This window comes from Scleropages formosus, chromosome 2 (assembly GCF_900964775.1).
Source record: "Scleropages formosus chromosome 2, fSclFor1.1, whole genome shotgun sequence".
Lineage (NCBI taxonomy): Eukaryota > Metazoa > Chordata > Actinopteri > Osteoglossiformes > Osteoglossidae > Scleropages > Scleropages formosus.
This window is the reverse complement of record NC_041807.1, coordinates 19,879,260-19,901,537: the sequence shown is the minus strand read 5'-3', so window position 1 is coordinate 19,901,537 and position 22,278 is coordinate 19,879,260. Positions and strand designations below refer to the sequence as shown.

At 49.3% G+C, this 22,278-nt stretch overlaps 1 protein-coding gene across 1 annotated transcript in view; it reads right to left on the bottom strand.

The window, feature by feature from the left end:
- Positions 1 to 22,278, bottom strand: part of LOC108931429 (pleckstrin homology domain-containing family A member 5-like) — a 109,740-nt gene that overhangs the window by 21,279 nt on the left and 66,183 nt on the right. Inside the window, 10 exon segments of the mRNA XM_029245944.1 lie at positions 182 to 301; positions 3,069 to 3,152; positions 4,978 to 5,461; positions 8,533 to 9,033; positions 10,850 to 10,965; positions 12,047 to 12,147; positions 15,686 to 15,758; positions 16,607 to 16,711; positions 17,134 to 17,263; positions 20,358 to 20,396. Of these exon segments, the coding sequence (XP_029101777.1) occupies positions 182 to 301; positions 3,069 to 3,152; positions 4,978 to 5,461; positions 8,533 to 9,033; positions 10,850 to 10,965; positions 12,047 to 12,147; positions 15,686 to 15,758; positions 16,607 to 16,711; positions 17,134 to 17,263; positions 20,358 to 20,396 (1,753 nt within the window).

The window sequence follows — 22,278 nt, the reverse complement described above, 5'->3', positions numbered from 1 at the left end:
AGTGATTTATTCAAGGGATAAATGCAATTTCTCAAACGAATTACGAAGCAAAATATCCAATTCACCATAAAACACAAACAAACAAACAAACAAACGAACAAACAAAAAAGGTAAAGGTGAAGGAAAGCTCTTTGCACCCGGGCGACCCCCTCACACCAAACACCCTGGGGCTGGGGCTGACCTTGGGGTTGGCGCCGTCAAGGCCCAGCTGCATGAGCTGCGCCAGCGTGTGTTCCCGCAGGCTGCTGAGCTCTGCCTGCTGCCGCCGAAGCTTGATCAGCAAAAGCGTGAGCTCTTCCGGCTGCGGGTGCGAAGGAGGAGAGCCACAGAGGATGGGGAGGGTTAGCCCGGTCAGCACGCAGGTGCCCGTGAACCGCGCCGAGACGGACGGCGCTTTTTCGGCGCGCCGTTTGACCCGAAGCGGATGAAAAGAGGAAAAGTAGTACGAGGCCAGGGCTGGATCCCTGTCGCTACCTGAGCGTACTCCTCCTTCGGTGTATACATTTACAGTAAAAGTTCACCCTTCTAAGTGAACTGGAGAAGTTAGTAGAGGAGCAAGAGAGACGACGCGAGCGCGTGAACGGGTCCGTATGCAGACGGCAGACTCTAGGCCTCGGGGAGCCCGGGGTCTGAACCAGAGCACAGCTGACCGGCTGATCTCTTTGTTCACGGAGAGTCCTGAGAGGAGCCCGTTTACCACACCCGATGGGACCGAAGTGCCATGAGCAAACTGATCAGATGGGATCGTTTGCAAGCAATTACTATCCAACGTATTTCACAAATTAACGTTTGAAGACAGCGTTCCACCTCCCCCGTCCTGTCGCCGTGCACGACGGAGATGGCACCTCCTTCGCTATACAGGCAGCAGGTTCCTCCAGAGTGGTTCCCATCATCTTCTCAGGTCAATCAATGATTTCTTTGTTCTGCACTGTCTTTCCATCTCAGGCAAAGGCGGTAACAAATGCTTTGCAAATCCAGCCGTTTCTCAGCACGGGGGTACAGGAAATAAAACTCAATAAGCTTTGACAACAATCAAATCACTCACAATTTAACGCACCACAGTGATGTTCCAAAAGCACTCAGTTTTTTTTTCAATTCGCTTAATTTTTGTATATTGCTCTTTTTGACGTGTTGCCCAAGTGCACTTTATGCAAGACGGATAAACTCAAACTATATTTTAAGAGGATTTTTCCATGTAGTCGTGTAACATTCATGCAGAAGCCAAGAGGATGGGCCACACCTGGGGAAAACTGGAAAAACTGGCCCGGGACAGAGATGCCTGGAGAGCCCTTGTTGGCGGCCCCAAGAGGGGTAGTAGGCACAAGTAAGTAAGTAAGTAACTGTAACATTCATGAACTGATCCATCTCTCAGTAGAGGGCACATGCTTATAAACACAACCTTCCAAAGTGAAAGGGATGAAGAGATAATCACTTACATTTATTCACTTAGCAGACACTTTTCTCCAAAGCGACTTGCAATGAACTCTATATAGTGTCACCAGCGGTCACTCATCTTACATCAGTGAAACACACTCTCTCTGTGTCAATCACACGCTATGGGGGAACCTGAACAGCATGTCTTTGGGTTGCGGGAGGAAACCAGAGCACCCACAGGAAACCCACACAGACACAGGGAGAACATGCAAACTCCACACAGACTGAGCGGGGATTGAACCCACATCCTCTCGCACCACCCAGGTGCTGTGAGACAGCAGCGCTACTCACTGTGCCACGATGCCACCCACTTCTCTACTACATGCAACTGAATACCCCCTGGAAATGGAAATGAGAGAGCTGGACTACTGGGATCCACCTACGGCACCTTCCTTGAGTCCTCATTCACTAACACCACCTTTTTTCAAGCCTTGTAATATGTCAGTGGCTATTTTTAGCAGCACAGATTTCTCCTTTCAGTAACAAAAAAGTTATCAAGTCCTAAAGAGGACTGACCGCTACAAGGTAGCGGAGAGTGTAGTGGTCAGTGCTGTTGCTTTCTGCAAGGTATTCACCCTAAATTGCTCCAGCAAAAATTGCCCTGCTGTATAAAGGGGACGGGCGGTGCGAGGGCACAGTGGGTATGGTCGGGTCTTGCTCTTTGGTGGGTCTGGGGTTCGAATCCCAGTTGGGGTGCCCTGCGATGGACTGGCGTCCCATCCTGGGTGTGTCCCCTCCCCCTCCGGCCTTGCCGGGTTAGGCTCCGGTTTGCCACGGCCCCGCTCGGGACAAGCGGTTGTAGCCTTTGTGTGTGTAGAAAGGGGTAAATTATTGTGGGTGCCTAAACATTGTAAGTCACTCCGGAGAAAAACTTCAGGATAAATGTAAATGTATGAGGTCACTGTGTACAAACATTGCTCTTTTTCTTGTTTCACTTTAATCAACAAAACTGCACGTTCTAATGGAAATAACTGTATGTTCAGAATGCCGATTTGAAGAAATGACAAACTTTCGCTACAGCAAACAAGCAAATGTATTTCCGGCTAACGGAAGACTAAAAGCAAAAACAAACACAAATAAAAACTCTTGCTGTACATGGTTCTTCTATGTCTGATTTAAACAGTGTCTTGTATAATATTCCATTTAATAACCTTACCAGAAACTTCATGTTTTATTACTTTGACTCAATAAATTACTTCCATTCGGTACATGAAAACATTAGAATAATTAATCTTCCCGATAACCTGTTACGCTTTGTTTCACACCACGTTCACATTTACACCCCTCGGAAAAAGCACAAAAGAACAGCTGGTAAAGTGTCGACGGATAAGAAAGTTGGATGCATTGTGGAAAAAACAAATGTCTCACTGTGAACCAGTTCTTGTTTCTACCCAAGTGGAAAACTTCTGGTGCCCTTATTTAACATCTAATTGTACTTCTAAGAGAAACCATAATGGTCCTTGGATGAGAGATGCTGGGGATTATAATGGAAACCTTTCGTTTTTGGTAGAAAGGCAGCTGAAAACCACACGTAGGACTCCTTCCAAGCGAACCATGAAATTGCAGGGTTGCACTCGGAGGCTGAGGAGGGATCTTTCGCGGGGTAGAGGGGACTGGGGGGAGCGACCACTCACCGTCTTGCCTTGCAGGGACTGCGGAGTGATGGACTGACCAGGGGCAACCGCAGGCACCGTCCTTCTGTCCGGAGGGTAGGCATACTGCATATAGAGCAGAGAGGGGGAGAGGTTGTCCTTTACTACAGTAAGGGCTAGTAAGTCTTCGCTTAACTCATCTACATCAAATCAGAGAGAAAACCACTGGTCTTTGTGACCCAGACACTGATGGTACATAATATGGTTCTGAGCTACTTCGCGGCTATGTTACAGTCCCTCTTCCACTGCTCTGAGCAGATTGGGTCAAGTCGTGACTCTGGAAATATCGAACAAGGGCGATGATGATCTCACGATGACACACATTTACATGTACTCATTTAGCGGACTTACCGTGATTATTAACGACTGTTTAACTGATACCTTTATCTAAGGTGTCTTACACCACTCACATCATTTAACCATGTGTACGGTACAACAATGCAGTATATATATTGCTGTCTTTATGATTTCTTAAAAAGTAATTCCAACGTGGGGGTGCGGTGGCGCAGTGGGTTGGACCACAGTCCTGCTCTCCGGTGGGTGTGGGGTTTGAGTCCCGCTTGGGGTGCCGTCCTGGGTGTGTCCCCTCCCCCTCTGGCCTTATGCCCTGAGTTGCCGGGTTAGGCTCCGCGACCCCATATGGGACAAGCGGTTCTGAAAATGTGTGTGTGTGTGTAATTCCAACATATTTTTTAAAACATGTTGAATTATTTTGAGTAAGCGCAAGTTTATTGCCACATATCCCAAGACACAGTTTTTGGCTGCGTTGGTAGCAAAGCAATGTAACACACACACACACACACACACACACACACACACACAGACAACTTGGAGGCACCAGTTCATCGGAAACATGCCTTTGGAGTGTGGAAGGAAACCCACACCTTGTTAAGTGTACAGTGCATACAAGGTACGAAAGAGCTGAACAAGGGCAGGTACACAGTCATACAGTTTTACAGAGTAACTAATGAAGTAAACTGCACTGTTATGTTGTGATCACTTATATCTTGGAGTAACTGTATATATTTTAATGTAAACTGGGGGTATTTTACCTTAAAGGGGTCATTCTACTTCATAATGATTATATTACCGTTTTGCACAATTTGCACTTTACTGTTGCACTACATACTGTTTTAATTTATTCATTTAATATACTTTTTATTCTTTTATTCTTCCAACTGTATACATAATTGTACATACTTATATTTTTATCTTGTATTTTTAACTTGTATTTTTCCACTTGTTTTATATGTTTTTTAAATATATATTGCAAGTATTTATCTGACTTGTGTTCTGCTGCTGTAACATAATAATTTCCCTTGTGGGATCAATAAAGTATATCTATCCATCTATCTATCTATCTATCTATCTATTTTCTCTGGTCAGGAAGACATAAAAATGTTTACCACTGACTCCAATTACTTCTTTGACTTATGAAATTCACCATCTCATGTGACAGTTATAACAATTCAGGAACACATTACCATGATAAGGCAATGGATGAGTGTCCATGTAAAGCAAGCTTTACAAGCATTGTATAATAAAGGGATTTCAGCACGACATGTAAACCTTTCATCTGTTCACTGTGTGTGTGGAAATACCAGCCAGTCAAATTCAACTCTTGGCAACCCACCTTCATGGTTTTCTAGGCAAGGGAGGAATGGAAGTTGCCGATGCCTTTTTTCGGGGATGTCTACGGGGTACCAATATGGGGATACTCCGCACACACTAAGCTGGACTGAAACTCACGCCTACCACACAATTCGGGACCTGTGAGGCACCGGCTTCGCCTGCTGTGCCAACGTGTCAAAATCTATCTGGTCGGGGGGGGGGTTCGTTTAAAAGATTAAAGGAATCTCGCGATTCCGATTAAGGATCCTACGTTAAGTACCTTGGTGAGGTGTGTCCTGTGTCTGCGGTCGATGGTCACGTCGCCCCGGAAAACGGGCGATGACACTTCGGAGCGGGAGCCAGCGTTGTAGGAGCGCAACGGCGAGTAACCCTGGTACAATGCCAGGGATCCGTGGGAGGGCGACGGAGGGATGGAGCGGGCCGCGTGCTCCGACAGGTTTACCATGGTCCTGGGGCTGGGGAGCGCGCCGTAGGGTCCGGGAGGGGGTCCGCCGTGCCGAATATACGCCTGCCGCTGCTGCCACTCGTACAGCTGCCACATGGTGTCGTCGCGCATCGAACGACGTTTGTCCGCGGCCGGGGGTCCCAGAGCGCGCTCGTACAGCGAAGGCGACACGCTGCAAATGCTTTCGGGCCGCACCAGGCTGTTGCGAGGCAGCGTGCGGTAGCCCTCTGGGTAGTGGGGCACCACCTGCGCCCGGTGGCTGGGCATATTCCGGGGCAGGGTCTGGTAGGACATGATGCTGAAACAGGGAACAAAACACATTTACAGTTCCTCTCCAACGGAGCGTTTCGTTCAGCCACGCACCTCTAATAATGAACAATGGCAGTACTTTTCATGTGTGCAGTTCGCTTCCATGGGGGGAACAAAATCAACAAGAGACTTTTCATATAACAAAAGCACAGTATTGAAGCAGATGCTGTGCTAAGGCCAATTTATTCAGCAGAATCCTTGACTATTTTCAGCCTAACTCCATTCTACGGGAGAAGTGATTAAGAGGAGCCGATTCGAACGATCCGTCACCCGTCACGGCCCGCGTGAGCAATCCGCACGCAATTACCGCGCGGCTCGAGCGCCGTAAGTTGCTGCGGGGGGTTTGCGAGAAGGTATAGACTCCAAAGGCAGGGAAGGGCAGTTTTGCGCCGAGCGCGGACCCACCTCCACCTAACGAATGACAAAGCGAGAGAAGTCCTTCTCCGACAAAAGCAGCCGCAGCGAGAAGCCAACAGCGCGTGGCTGAGCTCAAGGATACCGATCGAGTAACGACGACGCCGCACCGAGACTCTCAAGCGGGTCATCTCAAAATCGAATCGGTCGCAAAGTGACAAGACGGCGCCAGGAATTTAGGCCGTTTAAGAGCAGACGACAAGACTTAATGTTTTACGCCTCTTCCATTACGCGGTCCTGAGGAAAGTGAAAATAAACAAGTAAACAGAGGAGAGAGGCGACAGAGAAAACTATTAGGCGCGCCGAGAGAGACCGCGCACGCTGGACTCGGGTTTTACGGGGAATGGAAACTGATACGGGGAAGGTGGGCGCGTCCAGGGCGGCGGCGGCGGCGAAGTTACGGGGTATAACGGTGAAAAGTAATAAATGCGTCTTGCAGGGGTGCCTGTGCCGCGCGAGCTTCCGCCGTCGCCGCCTCGTCCGGTCCGTCCCGGAAAGCGAGGGCCGCACGAGCGCAGCAGAATACTCCGCATTCAGAAAAATAAAAATCCCATCAATCACGCGGGGCAAGAAACAAGCTTTTGGCCTTTCAAGGGAATGTTGATGCGTCATGATTCTGCTCGATCGTATCCCATGTCACATCTGTGCTCAAACTGACGCTCCTGCTCGGCATCCCCTAAAAATATCTTATCTTTTCGTACGTATTATTTGGGGGGGGGGGGGGGGGGGGGGGGCATGCTGCTCCTCAGCAGTAATAACACAGTGGTGGGCTTTGTTACAGACCGATGGAAAACAGTCACGCACAGCAAGAACAGGAAATGAGAGGGTAGCGCTTGGCAGCTCTCTAAGAGGTCGTTAGCCGCGAGACGTCTCCTCGAGAAAGCGGTCACAGCGCACTCCAGACGCACCGTCTCATCTGACTGCGTCCTCTGCACGCGCTTCTGGGAACTGTAGCCAGTAGGTTGTTTACCAGCACATTCCTAAATACATTTCTGAATGTTTAATCAAAGGCTCAAATACACACACACATTTTCTGAATTGCTTGTCCCATACGGGGTCGCGGGGAACCGGAGCCTAACCCAGCAACCCAGGGCGTGAGGCTGGAAGGGGAGGGGACACACCCGGGACAGGACGCCATCTGTCGCAAGGCACCCCGAGCGGGACTCGAACCCCAGACCCTCCGGAGAGCAGGACTGTGGTCCAACCCACTGCGCCACTGCACCACCGCGCCCCCCCTGGCTCAAATACACATTTGCAAATGTTCAGTTCACAATTGTATGCCGGTGTCTCCCTTTACAAACCCTTGACCAAGAGTCTGATCATCATTTGTTTGGCTTGTAAATCCAAAGTCACTTTTGCCTCCAAAGTCATAACCAATAATAGAAATGTCCCTCAGTTTACAGTATTTATGACTTAGGTTGCGTAAAAGTCCCAAATATGGGTATAATAAAAGAACAACACTTTTTTTTTGTCCATTTTCATTGACTTCGACCTAAAAATGACTGACCGTAGCCCTCTGGAGCAGCAGTGCTGGATAAGCTGCCTGACTGACCTGAAAGGACCGAAAATAGTGACTTATCCCCCAAAACCTCATTTAGCGTGCTGACTGTTGACTGATTCACCCCATGAAAAATGTTCTTCATCCTATTATCAACACTCAAGAACACCACAGACGAGTTGTAAACACTGTGGAAGTGAGTTGAATTAAGGCAGTCCCAGGTGCCTATTACTCTTGGGTGCTTTTTGTCGACATCTGTGAGCTCGCTGTATACACGTAGGTCACGTTCGCTGTGCTCTGGAAAAACATTTTACAAAATATGAGTGAAAAAAGTGCAATGAAAAGTAAATAAATAGACCGGGACACGTTTGAGCAATGGAAAACTCGACCGGGGGGTGCGGTGGCGCAGCGGGGTCCGGCTCTCCAGCGGGTCTGGGGTTCGAGTCCCGCTTGGGGTGCCTTGCGACGGACCGGCGTCCCATCCTGGGCGCGTCCCCTCCCCCTCCGGTCCTACCCGCATTTCAGGTGATGTGTGCGTGTGTGAAAACTTGACTGTTTCTAACACGGAATCCAGCGTACTTACATTTATTCATTTATTCATTTAGCAGACGCTTTTCTCCAAAGCGACGTACATCTCAGAACATCTCGCGCTTACTTCTTCAGTTAACGCAAAGAGAAACATATTTAATAACGTTCGGTAGGAGGTCCGCAAAAACACTTCCTGCTGCGGAAACAAAGGAGCGAGCGACGTTACACTCAAAGGAAACTATGTACCGCCGATGTCTTTTGACTTCTCAGAATAAAACACACAATCCTGTAAGACACACTCCCGTCTGTGCGCTGACAGCTCATACAACCTCAGGTGAGTTTCTCCTTCATTACAGACAACAGCGTGCTCCTTATTCGCACGCAGGAACAGAATGTCAGAAAAAGGGGAGAACACGTTTCTGTTCTAATGAAAGCGGGAAGGTGCGATTCTTGACAGACGAAAGCGTTTGTTATTTCGCCGCACGGGGTTTGCCGTGGCAGCCGCGACCAGGCGCGGCATAAGGATTTCACGCTTTGCATTTACATAGAAATGCATCGCTGTGCCAGTGCGGGGTTTTCGGAAAGCGATGATAACCACAGACACACACCCACCCACCCACCTGCGTGTCTCGTCCTCCTGGCCGCGCCCTCTCTGGTTCCGCACCCACTGCTCGAGCTGCTGCATGGAGTTGGTCCTCTGCAGGGTCCTCTCGGGCTCGTGGTGCGGCGCCTGGCCGCGGCCCCTCTGCGACGGCGCCTCCGCCGCCTCCCCTAGGCCGCGATCGCCAGCCCGCTCCCCCGGCCCGTTCGCCTGGGGGGGCTTGCGCTGCCCGGAGAGCTGGGGGCCGGCTCCGTCGGCCAGCCGCGACGACGCCACGGCGGCCGCGATGGCCGCAGCCTGGGCGGGCTGCAGCTTGATGCTGTTGATCTTGGTGAGGGTCCTTTCGAGCCCGTCCTTCTGGAAGCCGTAGCGCTCGGCGTCCTTCCGTCTGCGCTCCTCGAAGTGGGCCGCCTCGCGGTTGCGCTCGTTGTTGTGTGCCTCGGGCCTGCTCAGAACGCGGTGGTTCAGCATGTTGTTCACTTCCTGCATGCCGCAGCACTCCACCTTCAGCTTCTCCGGCCTGGACGGAGGCGAAGGTCAGAAAGCGTCACGGCGGCTGCCTGCACCACCGACGTCTCACGTCCGCACTTAAGATTGCTGCGGTTAATCAAGCTGTCAGCGTGGCACTGCTGTTAATATCAAAACCAGGCACCACATCAGAAAGGAGTTACATAATGCATGAGGGAAACTAATCAGGCTTGAGTTACATAGCTGCTGCTAAAATCTGACATTCCAATAAAAGGCCGTCAGTTCTGAAATCGCTGTGAAATGCGACCCCAATTTACTCGGCGCGCTCATTTCGTGTTCGGTTTTCGGACCGAACGATTGATGGTAAATTCAGATAAAAAGCAGCTCCGTTCCGGACCGTGCGCCCTCCTGGACCGCGAGCCCTTCTTTGTCTGCAGCGCTGGGAAGCGCCACGAAGCGGAAATTGGAGGTTTCCAATAAAACGCCGTCTCCACCGAGCACAGGGGGGTTGAGTTGGCTTCCCTTCCCGCTGCTCAAATCCCACTTCTCTTTTCTCCCGTCCTATTAGAGACACTTGCTGGTCCAGGGCCTCTCTAGGAGGCACAGTACAGATGTCTTGGTAGTATAAGGGGCCCCGGTGGAACGGACATTTACGTGACACTTTTTCCAGAGTGACTTATAATGTTAAGATACTTCCACTTATTTACCCATTTATACAGCTGATTAATTTTACTGGAGCATTTTTAGGGTTAGTACCTTGCTTAAGGGTACTACAGGCGAAGGTGGGGATCAAACCTGCAACCTACGGGTCCAAAGGCAACAGCTCTCACCAGTATGCTACCAGCTGTACCAACGCCCCTTGAGAGCATATTTCTGAACTAGCACTTCTGTAGCGGCACCACTAGAGGTGGGAAGTGCCACCGGTGGGGGGCATCTCGGTAGAGGACCGCAGCCCCCCGAGGAGGCCCAAAGGCCACCGAGTTTCCATAGAAGGGCGTCTCGAGGATCAGTTGCGCTCATCACTTTTCGCAGCCTGGTGTCGGGCCCTCAGAATGTTAACGCAGGCAAAGCACTTATGAAACCCTACACGCATTACCTCACCCGGCCGCTTCTGTATTTTGAGTCAAGAATCTGAATTCTCCACAGGAGAATTTTTACGTTGGGTTAGAAGGCGAACGCATAAATTTCACACACGGAGAGGGAAACAGAAGGACCGCAGCACTGCCTGCGCTCTGGAAGTTTCTGTCACCAAGACAAATTCCTTGTATGTGTGAACATACTTGGCAATAAAGCTCGTTCTGATTCTGATTCAGGAAAGTGTGCAAAAAATGTTCTCCAAGCAAATTAAAGACGGAATTAATGTAATTAAAAGTTTCAAAAGGTTTTCCGTTATTACCAACAAGATTTAGACATATATTTCTTTTTTTTTTTCCTCCTGCTTTGCTCCAAAGCAACATACAATGTTAAGCTACTTAGAATGATTCATCCACTGTTACTGCAGGGTAATTTTTACTGTATCAGTTCCAGGGTACTCTAACCACTATACTACCCGCTGCCCCTGTGAGTCATAATGAGGTGAACGTGCTTTTCCAGAACATAGACATGCAGAGAAAGGCCATGTGATGTACCCTGTGATGTACCTGAGCTCCACCAACCACACACACACACACACACACCGAAGCTCAGGTACATCACAGGGCGAGTGCTTCAGAGCAGAGCGTGTTTCTCGGGTTCTCCAAAGTGACCCAAGCAGCACGAGGCAAAAGGGCAAAAACGACTGCGGGGTCTATTGGAGACGAAACGGAGTGACAGCGAAGGACGATCTCATGAGCTACGCGAGCTCCCTAGAGAAGACCTCCCCGGCCTACCTCTTGAGCGGCTCCGAATGCATCAGAGCTGCGTCCGTCATCACCTTCATCCAGGACTCCATTTCTTTGGCCGTATCTGTGCAGAAGTAGTACGTCCGCATGTTGGGGTGCGTCGCCTGCTTGGAAAGAAGAGGAAAAGCTTCGCGGAAGGCGGGACCTGAAAACAGGGATAGGAGGAAAGACGGTGAGAGGGAGCGAGAGATGTCGCATGACATTAATGAATTAATCTTCATCTGTAAACGAGTTCGCTGCGGCCGAGCCCCGGGGAGGGGTCAACCGCCCACGGCAACGAAGAGGTAAACTGGCCGCGAAGTGTGATGCGACAACTTTCAGCATGCTTTTCCTTCAAGTAAGCTGGCCTGGACTGCAATGACAAGCTGCTTCCTGTACAGTCTCCCGCACACGCACACCGCACACGGTACACCTAAGGCCTGTACGGCAGTCCACATTTCCTGCAAACGTGGTGAAGGACACAACGGAATAGGACTTCACCCACGGAATACGGAAGAGATTACACGGTGCGTACAGAGAAAACTCAGTTAGAACAAAGATGTGAATTTATGAGCATGTCATCGCTTCCCACAGCAAGTAAACCGGCAGAGGGACGGTTTTTCAGCTCGGCGTAAACTTACCGTGTTGTGCTGCCGTTCGTCACAGTAAAGACGCTGAATAAGTCTTCGGTCGACCTCGTGGAACACAAATTGGAGCATTGTGAGGGAGAGTGCGAGCGTGAAACAGACAAAAAAAAAAAAAAAAAAAAGAAAAAAGCTATAGAATTTATCCTGAAGAACGAATGGGAATCAAGTGGTTCCGTGGGCAAGCAGCTCTCGCTTTCCCTCCGAACACACCAGAGCGCAGGGAGCGTCGCTCGCTGGCCTGCTGCGCCGCGCGCGCTCACTTTGACTTGACTGCGCTCAGAACGGACCGCGGCAAACCGTCGGGCTTCGTGTTCCCTTTCGAAGGGGAACGTTCCCCGTAAACACGGACGTCGGACGCAACGCCGAGCCCCAACCGAGGCAAAGCGCAGTGTCCGTCACCGATGGCGCGTGCTCTTCGAAAACAGCTCACGTTTTGCTCACAAAGCCACCTTTCGCTTTCTAAAGCAACAATGAGCGTTACGGCATCAGCAGGCAAACAATGTCTGATTGCAAGATAAAATATTTTTTTTAAAAAAATAAATAAATAAAAAGCACTGACCTTGAAGGCGTACTTTCTGTTTATATGGTCGTCCACAGACAGCATGGATATATGAAAGCTAGGCAGGAGAATACTCCCCAGAATGGCTTCCTCTTTGTCATCTGAAAAACAGAAAAAAAAATACCCCACTAATATGTCCATTTATTTAATGCTGCTCGACAGTTATTTTCCATTTCAATGTACAGCACTGTTGCTCGCTGCTCAGTCAGTGCGAGAGGCCAGAATATGAGGTTAACCTGAACAGATCCAGTCAACGGACAGATCTCTGAATGTGGCGGTAAGTGTATAACCACGTTAAACAAGCTGCTCGGAGGCAGATGCGAACTGCAGGCTGTTACTTAGTATGTTCTCGAGTAAAATGAACCGGGGGTTGCCATTTCAGTTGGAGCGGGGGGTCAGATATTTGAGTCGGCAAGCAATCTGTGCCGTTTCATAGAAAGTCCATGAACATCACCGTACAAAGGCATGAAGCGGTGGCAGACCGACGACGAACGGCTCCACTTTCCAACGGGAGGCCTGCTCGCCTCTCGTGTTGCCTTAACGTAGGCCGAGCGGGAAAGATGCGACGTCGGTAGAAACCCAACGCACGGACGACCCGCAAACCTGTGTGCTGACCACAACCGCAGCAGACGCAGCACTGCTGCCCATCAGCACACACAAAGCCACAATAACTGCACGGTAACTCATGGTACCTGTAGGGCTGATGGAGGAGATGAAACATCTGCAAACCTCAGGCGCCAGAAATATGTTTATCCTTCAGGTTGCTGAAACCTAGCACCAATCTAAGGCCCTTCTTGTTACGTTCTCGCCCAGACTGACTGACAGTGATTTATTCAGGTCGAGCGAGTCTGCGGGTATCGCTGCGCAAACTCCCACGCGGAGGTGGAAAGGTGATGCCGCAGCGGTGATGAGAAACAGCGGAAACCCACTTTGATCTAAGACGGAGCGCGGAGTTCGTGACCCGGCCATCCTGACTCAAAACCAAGCTGATAAATCCCCTCCCCTCATTGGCTCATTGTGCTGCTTCTTGTCTCCCTGTTAGAGACGCGCTGTAACAGCCGACGAAGGCAGGCCTCCTCTCAAGGGAGGGCGGCGATATCGTTGTCAGGAGGTTCGGCCGCAACCACCTGGCTGAGATAAGATCCGTCGGCCAGGCCTGACAACGGGCCCAAACTGCTGCTTAGGGCGGCACGTACCTACTGTAGATCATTACCGTGGAGCAATTCGGCGAGCTCTCCAGCAACAACTTCCGAACTCTAACCCTTCCTGAGACAGGTGCTTAGCGCTAAGGGAAGAATTAAATGAAAGGCAGAGAAAAAAGCGGAATGAGACAGGAACGATGTTGAGATAAAGTGGAAGTGACAGAGAGGGGCGGAGGGGAGGACAATGCAGACAGAGTGGTGGGGAAGAGAGAGAGATGGCTGTTATCAGGAACAGCAGGGCATACGTCCCCTTCTTCAGGACAGCCCTCTCCGTGAGCCACCGGTCACCCATAACTCGCGCCGAAACTCATATAACGGAACGAGTCGAACGAGACAAAGACGGAAAGCACAGAAAAGCCAAGGGAGCTCAAACCACGGGAGGGAACCGAGCTGATTAAGATGAGCGAACCACCCTAGACCTCTGGACCACTTGAGGTCAGACACTTCAGTGGGCCTCAGATAAGGAATTATGGCTCAACGGTCCCTCTACAGTCCTGACTTTCAGAGCTTCCTAAAGCAGAGCAGATAGCAGCTGATGTTCTTGTCACTCAAGAAATGTTTGCAAAAATCAGCAGCCCTACCACTTGTGTTGGAAAAGAGAGACGCTTCGCATCATATATTGTATGCAGCGGGCAGCACAGTGGTTAAATAGTGTATACAGTTAACATGAGGGTTCATGAGTCATATCCCAAAGGTTGTGCTTTTGAGCAACACATTTAATGAACCTCCATGTTCTAGTATGATGCCCTGCTGTACAAATGGATGACGGTAAGTGGCTTTGGATAAAACTGTCGGCTAAGAAGCAAAATAATAACTCGTTACATTTATTTTAATCTGAGAGTATGCTTACGGGAATAGTCAAGGAGATAGATCATAGTTAAATTGCTTATGTTCTGCGGAGCAGTAGACGACTTCAGTGGCCGCACTAATATTATGACCTATAAACAGCAACATATTTTATAGCCCTTCATCTTTTTTAGTAAAATTGCAAGGGCACTTCAGGTTTGATTTATTAGAAAAATACGATGCCAATAAACACACAAGATAACTTGGTAATTTTAATTAAAAGTTGGTAGCAAGGCCAAATGCGCCGCCCACCTCCCCTGCTCGGTCTGGGACCGAGGATGTTTCTGGGCTCAGCAGTAGGAAGGTTACAACACACAAAGTGGATCAAACTGGGAGATAAAGCAGCGCATTCCCTGGAGACTTTCAGCAGCGGTGGCAGAAAAGAGTAGGGAAGAGAGTCTCTCGCTGCTGCTGCTGCTGCTGCTGCCGTTCATACAGCTGCTGCCATTCATGGAAAACAGTCTCAGTGTTCACACTAATATTTAAAAGACAACTGGAAATGAAACAATGCCGTCTTGAAGGAAAAAAAAAATTATATAAGTCGTACGTGATATAATTACTCATATACAGTTACACAAACCCTTCGGAGGCTCTCCCAGAAATGCCTTGTCAGCGCAGTTTACTCAACGCTGCCAGAGAACAGGAAAGATATACATAATTTCTGAATCCTGCATTTGACTGTGGAGCTTTTTTTCCAATCGCTCACATCCACAAAGCTTTTCTGAACTACTCCCACTGTTGTAGTAGCAAACATTTACATTTATTTACTTTGCAGACGCTTTTCTCCAAAGCAGCTTCCAATGAACTCTATGTAGTGTTATTAGCCCACACACCTTATTCACCGTGGTGACTTACACTGCTAGATACACTACTTACACTGGCTCACTCATCCCATACATCAGCAGAACACACTCTCTCTCTCTGGCACTCACACACAATGGGTGAACCTGAACAGCATGTCTTCGAACTGTAGGAGGAAACCAGAGCACCCAGAGGAAACCCGGACAGACACGGGGAGAACACGCAAACTCCACTGGACTGAACTGGATTCAAACACTTTGCTGAATCCACAGGCCAGAAGTTGTGAGGCACCAGCACTACCCACTGTGCCACCCTTGACTCTCAAACTAAGAACAACAAGACAGATATTAGAGCTCCGAGGTCTTCTGAGACTTGAGGCGCAGCGGGTTTGGCCGGGGCCTGCTGGTGGTGGGTCTGGGATTCGAGTCCTGCTTGGGGTGCCTTGTGACAGACTGGCATCCCGTCCTGGGTGCGTCTCCTCCTCCTTCAGCCTTGCGCCCTGCGTTGCCGGATTAGGCTCCAGCTCATCGCGACCCCGCTTTCATAAGGTAAACTTACCCTGATAGTGTGCGAACTGACTTAAGCCAGATGAAAGCAGTTCGTCACATTTAAATAAACTAAAGAAAAATGAAAGCACAGTACGCCTCAGAGTCTCTCTCTCTCACAGCAGTTTGGTGCGATTATCAGTTTTCGAACGGGAACTGAAAATGCTCACATCCATGTTTTTATAACGATTTGGTTTAAACACACTCTGCTAGGTACAACGAGGTCTGTCTCACCGCACACTCACCTCTGTAGTAGAAGAGACACATGTCGGAGAGCACAAACCACCTCTTCTTCCACAGCTTCATGCCTGAGCTGTCCTGTGGAGGAGTGCAGGACAAAGAGTTAGCCGCTCCCCGTCATTCGCTGAGCATCGCCGTTTGGCTGTTCACAGACATTTCTGTTTAAAACGGACTCGGACACCAAATCTTCGTTCTTTCTCAGCTCTTGTTCCCCAGGAGACAGTGATGTTGTCCAGTTGTTCTTTTCTGTCTGCTCATCTTCTGGTAGCAGCACTGAAGAAACCATAGGGTGGAAACACACTACTACAGCTGCAAAGGTGCAGTGGTGTAGAGCACAGAGGAGGTTAGTCACTGCCAAGACCACATGGCTTTTGTGTGCGGAAAAGGACACAGTCTGTCCTTCTTCTCTGTGATGTGGTCTTGAGAATAAAAGTCACGCGGAGTTGAGCATCACTGACTTAGTGTGAATAAAACCCTGCTGGTGGGAGCGAGTGGGGGGCACGGTGGCGCAGCGGGTTTGGCCAGGTCCCGCTCTCTGGCAGGTCTGAGGGTCCAGTCCTGCTTGGGGGGCCTTGTTACGGACTGGCGTCCCGTCCTGGGTGTGTCCCCTCTCCCTCCAGCCTTACGCCCCGTGTTGCCGGGTTAGGCTCCGGTTCGCCATGACCCTGCTCGGGACAAGCGGTTTCCGCCAGCGTGTGTGTGTGTGTGTGTGAGTAGGTGGCATAACAGTTACAGTTGCTGCCTTGCACTCAAGTGCTCAGGTTTGAATCCCACCTCTCGCTGCAGTACCCTTGATCAAGGCATTTACTCTGAACTGATACGGCAAAAATTAATTCTGCTCCGTATATGGGGTAAATAACTGTAGTTATGTATCTTAACACGGTATGTCGCTTTGAAGAAATGTGGCAGCTAAATTAACTGAATACCTGCTTGTACAGCCAGCTGCTCTTAACAACTGGGGCATTGGGATTCCTCTTTATGGAGTTGGACCTCTTCCCGAAATTATGCACTTTTTTTGATGATCTTGAAGGCTGAAAGTACAAAAGCGAATAACTAAACATGCAAATACATACATTTTAAAATGAATGTCTTTGGTACGTTCTAGAAACGTAAAACCCACAGCTGACATGAGGAGGCAGAGGAGGCACTGAAATGGCACAATAAGCTGGCATAGTGGGTCCTGGAGCAAGAAGAAGAGAGAGCGGGAGATGGGTGGAATAGGAGCAGGAAGTACCAGGAGCAGGATTGGGAGCAAGCCTCTGGCACAGTGTGTTTGCAATTTAAACAGAGTGTGAAACCGAATCCCATTAAACAGTGAAAACATGGCTGCCGGATTCACTTATTCGGGCATTGTGCCCAGATCAAATTCCAGCTCCGGCCTCGCGATGTCGTACAGCGTATCGCATTCAGCTTTGAGAGGCTGGCCCCACTCCTGCAGATAGGCCTGTCTCACCCTGCCAACGGGGCTGCCCGTGTGACCCGTGTGGGCCGTGTGATCCGACCCGCCGGTATAGTTGGATGCTTCACTCATGGTGCTGAGCGGCCGCTCCTTCTTCTCGCTCGCCGGCGTCTTGGGGACGGACCTGGACGAGGAAGGTGATATCCGTTGAAATCCATTCAAATCTGCTGGGACCCACTTCAATTAAAAAGAACCTAACGAGCCCGAGTTACGGTCACGTTTTCTGACCCCGCCCATTCCGGGGGGACCCTCCAGCATGCCGGATACAGCACGATCCACTCGGTCGGGCCAGCGTCGCGGGAAGTGTAAACCACGGCTTTAACGAGAGCTGGTCTCTGTGTCGCGCGCCGCCCGGCACAGGGAAGCTAGAGCAAAGTCTCCGAATCGAAGCAATTACACAATCCACGTCACAGCTGATTTTTCTCTGTGTCTAAGCGCTTGAAAACATCTCCGAGTTCGCGTGAAAAATTCAACCGCGTAAGTTCGTACCTAGGTTGGGTGGAAGGACGAAAAACGAAAAAAAGACGAAAAATGTAAAGGGGGGAAGGGTCTCGGTTGGATTCCGTTAAGAATAAATTTAATTTTAAACTACATCTAAATGCAATTTAGTTGATGTCTTCAAATAAGAATGGCTCAAGAATGATAAAAATTTGCGCTCCGTTCGGCAGTAACGCTGCTGTACAGCCAGGAGAGACACAGAGGATGCCAAGAACGGAGTAAAACTCATCCCCCTGCGATGCAACACTAGGTTTTAGCTCACATCGGCATCACCGAAACATTCCCGTTCCCCTCACACACATCCTTTTCCCGGTTACCGCGGCATGCTACGGGACAGCAGCGGCTGGACCGCCTCTTAGGAGCCATGGCAGTACCGCAGAAGAGTAGCAATCACAGGGTGAATTCTGCATTGAGGCCACCAACAGTAAACTCAAAGCACGGAAACTGGCCGCTCGCGTGCAACACGCTTGTCCGAGGGAAGAAAGTAGCACGACACGTGACAAGCCTCCCTACTGCAGATCAACAGCTACAGTGAAGCATTACTGTCAATGGGCTTTACTTTCTAGACAAAGCCACGTGAAGGGCCTGCGGAGCGTGCGACTACGACAAGCGTTCCCGAACGGCGGAAGAAAGCCCCGGATTCTTCGAAACCGCGATCGGCTCCATCACGATCGCTCCTGAGAAAAAAACACGACGACGAACCACTAAAACGTCGCCACCTATTTCAAGACCTGGGATTTGTTTGGATAATATGCCATAGTATACCGGCGAGTCCAATTTTTTTTCAGGCTGACCCCTGCTGTGCAGCTATTTAAAGGGGAGCCAAGTATGAGCTGAGTATAATCAATATGGCCCTGCTTATCGGGCAAAGTATTAAAAAGAGGGTAACACGTTTCACTGGAGGCGTGACGCATCCGTATATTGGATGCTCCGTTTTGCTCGCGGCGCCTTCCTATCGCACCCTCCTGCTGTTTGCGCTTGTTTGGGGCTCACCGGTGGTTAACGAAGACTCGGCTAATGACCGCGTTAGGTGTAAAAATAAAACGAGCGAGACCAACGCCGCGGAGGCGGGAGCTGCTACTACGCGCTGCCCACGGAACAGCCTGGCGCAGAGTTCCTCTCCAGCTGCTAGGGAGCCTCAGTGGTACGCTGCCCGCCTCCCCCCACATCTGTGACTCATAAGAAAATAAACGGCCAATTAATTAACATAATTAATCCTTCGGAAAGTCCTTTTTGTTCGGCTTTTTTCGTTTCTTTTGTCTGCGCTGCTATGGAATATCCACGGTAGGAATGGTGCGATGAAGGGGTGGAGGAAGAAGGCGGCGTGGACATCGCCCGCTGGACCCCCAGCACCCACCCCGGACGGTCAGTAAAGTGTACGATCCTAGCATAGCGCCACCGTACGGCGAACGCTCGATCAAGTCAGGGCTGTAGTTGTTGTGCGGTCTATCCCGCGAGCACAAAGCGCTAGGTAAGCAAGGTACACCTCGGATGGGACACCGATCCCTTGCAGGATAAGCAGACTGACATTTGCGCACCGACAACCAAGCGACTGTGGGAGATGTGCCTCGGAGGGCGAGCAGGCAGGTGATAAAGAATCCCCGGGAAGGCTCATTTCGGAGCGTCTGCGTTGGTGTGTTTTATGAGGAAAGGTTATAGCTTAAGGCTGCTGATTTACAGTAAATTATAAAAGTATTTCATACACAAAGTGTAGCTCACAAAGGGAACTTAAGAGGCAAACGGGGAGTCCACTGTCACGACAAACGACGCACGCATACGTACATACGCACACACTGACTGGTTACGGTACATTGGAACTTCGCGTGGCACAAAACTTTCCTTGCGTTGCACGTTACAAGGAGTTACAATTAAAAGAAAGACTCTTACCCGCGCATTCTGCGACACGACAGAAGAAGTGCAGTCTACGTACACGGCGCCGAAAATGTTACTGAAAACCGTCATACGGCGCAAGCGTGCGACGGAGGAGTATTTGTAGAGGAGCCATGCAGCCGAGGCGCACTGTCACGTTAACTGCTCTGCGTTATGGTGTTAAACCACGTTGAAGTTTTAACATGAGGCCCTGAAAGGAGCGTGAGCTCTGCAACATGGAGGTAGAGCCTTGTGAATTTAACCCTCCGTGGAGGGTGGATGCAAGGATTGGACCCAATGCATGCAGCTCTACTGGAAGTACGCAAGTTCTGAGCACATTAACAGTGGGAGGTGCCAAGGTTGCGCCGGCTGTCTGAGAGCCCATCATCGGTAATCGCCACCTTGGAGAAACCCTTGCAGTGTTCCAGCGTGTTCCAATTGTCTTATGCAATCACTATCTCATTTGCTTTGCAGGAGATGATTTCGTGGAAACCCCACTGGTGAATCAGACACACCAGTCCCTTCTGGAAAAGACAATCACATCTCATTTCTTTGAAAATGGTGACTGCATCTTTACTGCTCTCAGCAAGAAGCTAACTGAAAAGTAAAAAGAGTAAACTGCTTTTTTTTTTTTTTTTTAACATAGAAGAAAATATGGCAAACATGAACTTGCATAACTGCGCTGGAAATGAAAAGCAGGATCTCGGGCAATTTGAAATGTCTACTTGCTGGAATTAGTGATGGGAGCTGAATGCATGGGCCAAAAGAGCAAAATAACAGAGAGATAAAGATGTGCTCTTTTCCACAGTAAGAGACAGGAGGAAGCGTCCGTTACCCTAGCTGTATATTACCTGTTTATTACAGGGTGAACGAGTTTCCCATAATTCAAGCTAAAAACAAGAGGGAAAAAAAACAAGAAGATGAATCAATTACATAAAATAAAGCTCACAACCCATTATGCAAACTAATAAAATCACAAAAAGTTATCAACAGTAAATCAATAAATGAAAGGGTGACATAACAAATGGTGTAAAGTGCAACAGCGGTCATCCCTGCGGACCCCACGAATCTGCAGTGCGCGTCACCGGCATCAGGTCACGTCTGGAATAAAACAAATGCTTGGTAATGATTTTCGCACTCAGTATCGAAGAGGAACAGGCTGTGTTTTAGGAAGCAATGGTAGACAGAGGTGGTGCAGAGTGGAAGCCATGCGCTCCCCAGCGCCCGAATGTCCCCCCCCTTACTGGACGCACAACGGACCACCAGTGTCGCATACCGCATCTGCCTTTCCAAGCTGGGGGCGGGATTTCAGTTCTCTCCATTACTGAGGCACGTCAATATGGCTCGTCTTCATTAGGGAAAGTCACAAAAATACATTCCTGCCAAATAAACGCGTACATTATGTTCGCGAAAACAAATATTGACAGCAGCCAAGATTTCTGGACTAATGCCGAAGCGCTCGGTCCCGTCATTGCTTTGGTGACTCTCATAAAAATAATGGCTCCGGAACGTAAATAAGGAGCTCATCTTCCACGGAGCGCGAGCCTCGGGCTGCTGCGGTGTTCTCCGGGAGATCCTTTCCATTCCAGAAGTCATTTAAGCAATTTCCAGTTCAATGTGATTTACCTTGTTCTGTTTCATTTGACTCCACGCAAGGACTGGGACGACCTTGCGGGGAGATTACAGCTCGCTCTTGTTCTGCTGACAGTAGCCTTTTCTGCTGACAGGTGGGGTAATATATCTCGGCACAAGGCAAATTAAACCACTAAAGAACACTTAAATTTGTACCATGTTTGTGAAAACCTTTTTTTTTTTTTGGATACCCTACAGTTGATCGGTTAACGTGAAATGTCAAAGTTAAAGAGCTCCGAGGATGGAAACTCGTATAATAACGGTCAAATATCAAACGCCAGTCATGATCACACGAACCTGTCGCTTACGCGGGCTAAAGAAGCCGTGACATATATAGACGCAACACGTTTTGTCCGTGTCTTCAGGAGGTTGGAGAGATAAGCGTCACAATGGAGACTTGGAAACAATTAGCAAAGATGAAACGTAAGAGCCACGGGGTAGATCTAACAAGCTCAGGCGAGACCTTTTCGTCAATTTCAGAAATTTTCGTTCAGATATTCGGACATATCTTTGCTTTGGTTTCAAAGCATTTTCTTCCAACAAACACAATAGATGACATTTTCCAGGATCCCAAATAAAGCCCTATGATCATCTCTTAAAAGCGGAGAAGATTAAAGACGGCTTTACGGGTGTAATTCTCATAAAGGCTACGGGAGAGAGGAGTGAAGGAGAGGGAACATAAATCCCATTGTGAGGAGGAGGACAATGTGTTGGGAGCTTGGGCCTGGTAACCTGGTTATTATGAGGGGGCTCTTAAACCGTAACATGATTCCCCATTATCCCATCCACAGGGCCCCGAGTCAAAGCAAACCAGGCCTCTTTATGGCAGCTTCTTTGTCATTTCTTCCTGCCTATAAATTTTCTTCTAATGGTTTTCCATGCTGGAATGGCATGACTATCTGCCAAAACTGACTTCTTAACCACTGGGCAACATGACACTAACATCCAGCAAGATGTTTTTATTTTTCCAGTTGAAGTAGGCAGTCGGAATTCTCTCAAGCGGCGTGTCTCTCGCGGCAGGACAGGGAAGGTGCGCTGCAGAAATAAAATATACGATACGGTTTTACTTTAAGACTCCAAATGAATGGACACCACTTCGGTTGACGTCGGTTACTCGATGCAAGCGGCAGGCATTTCAAA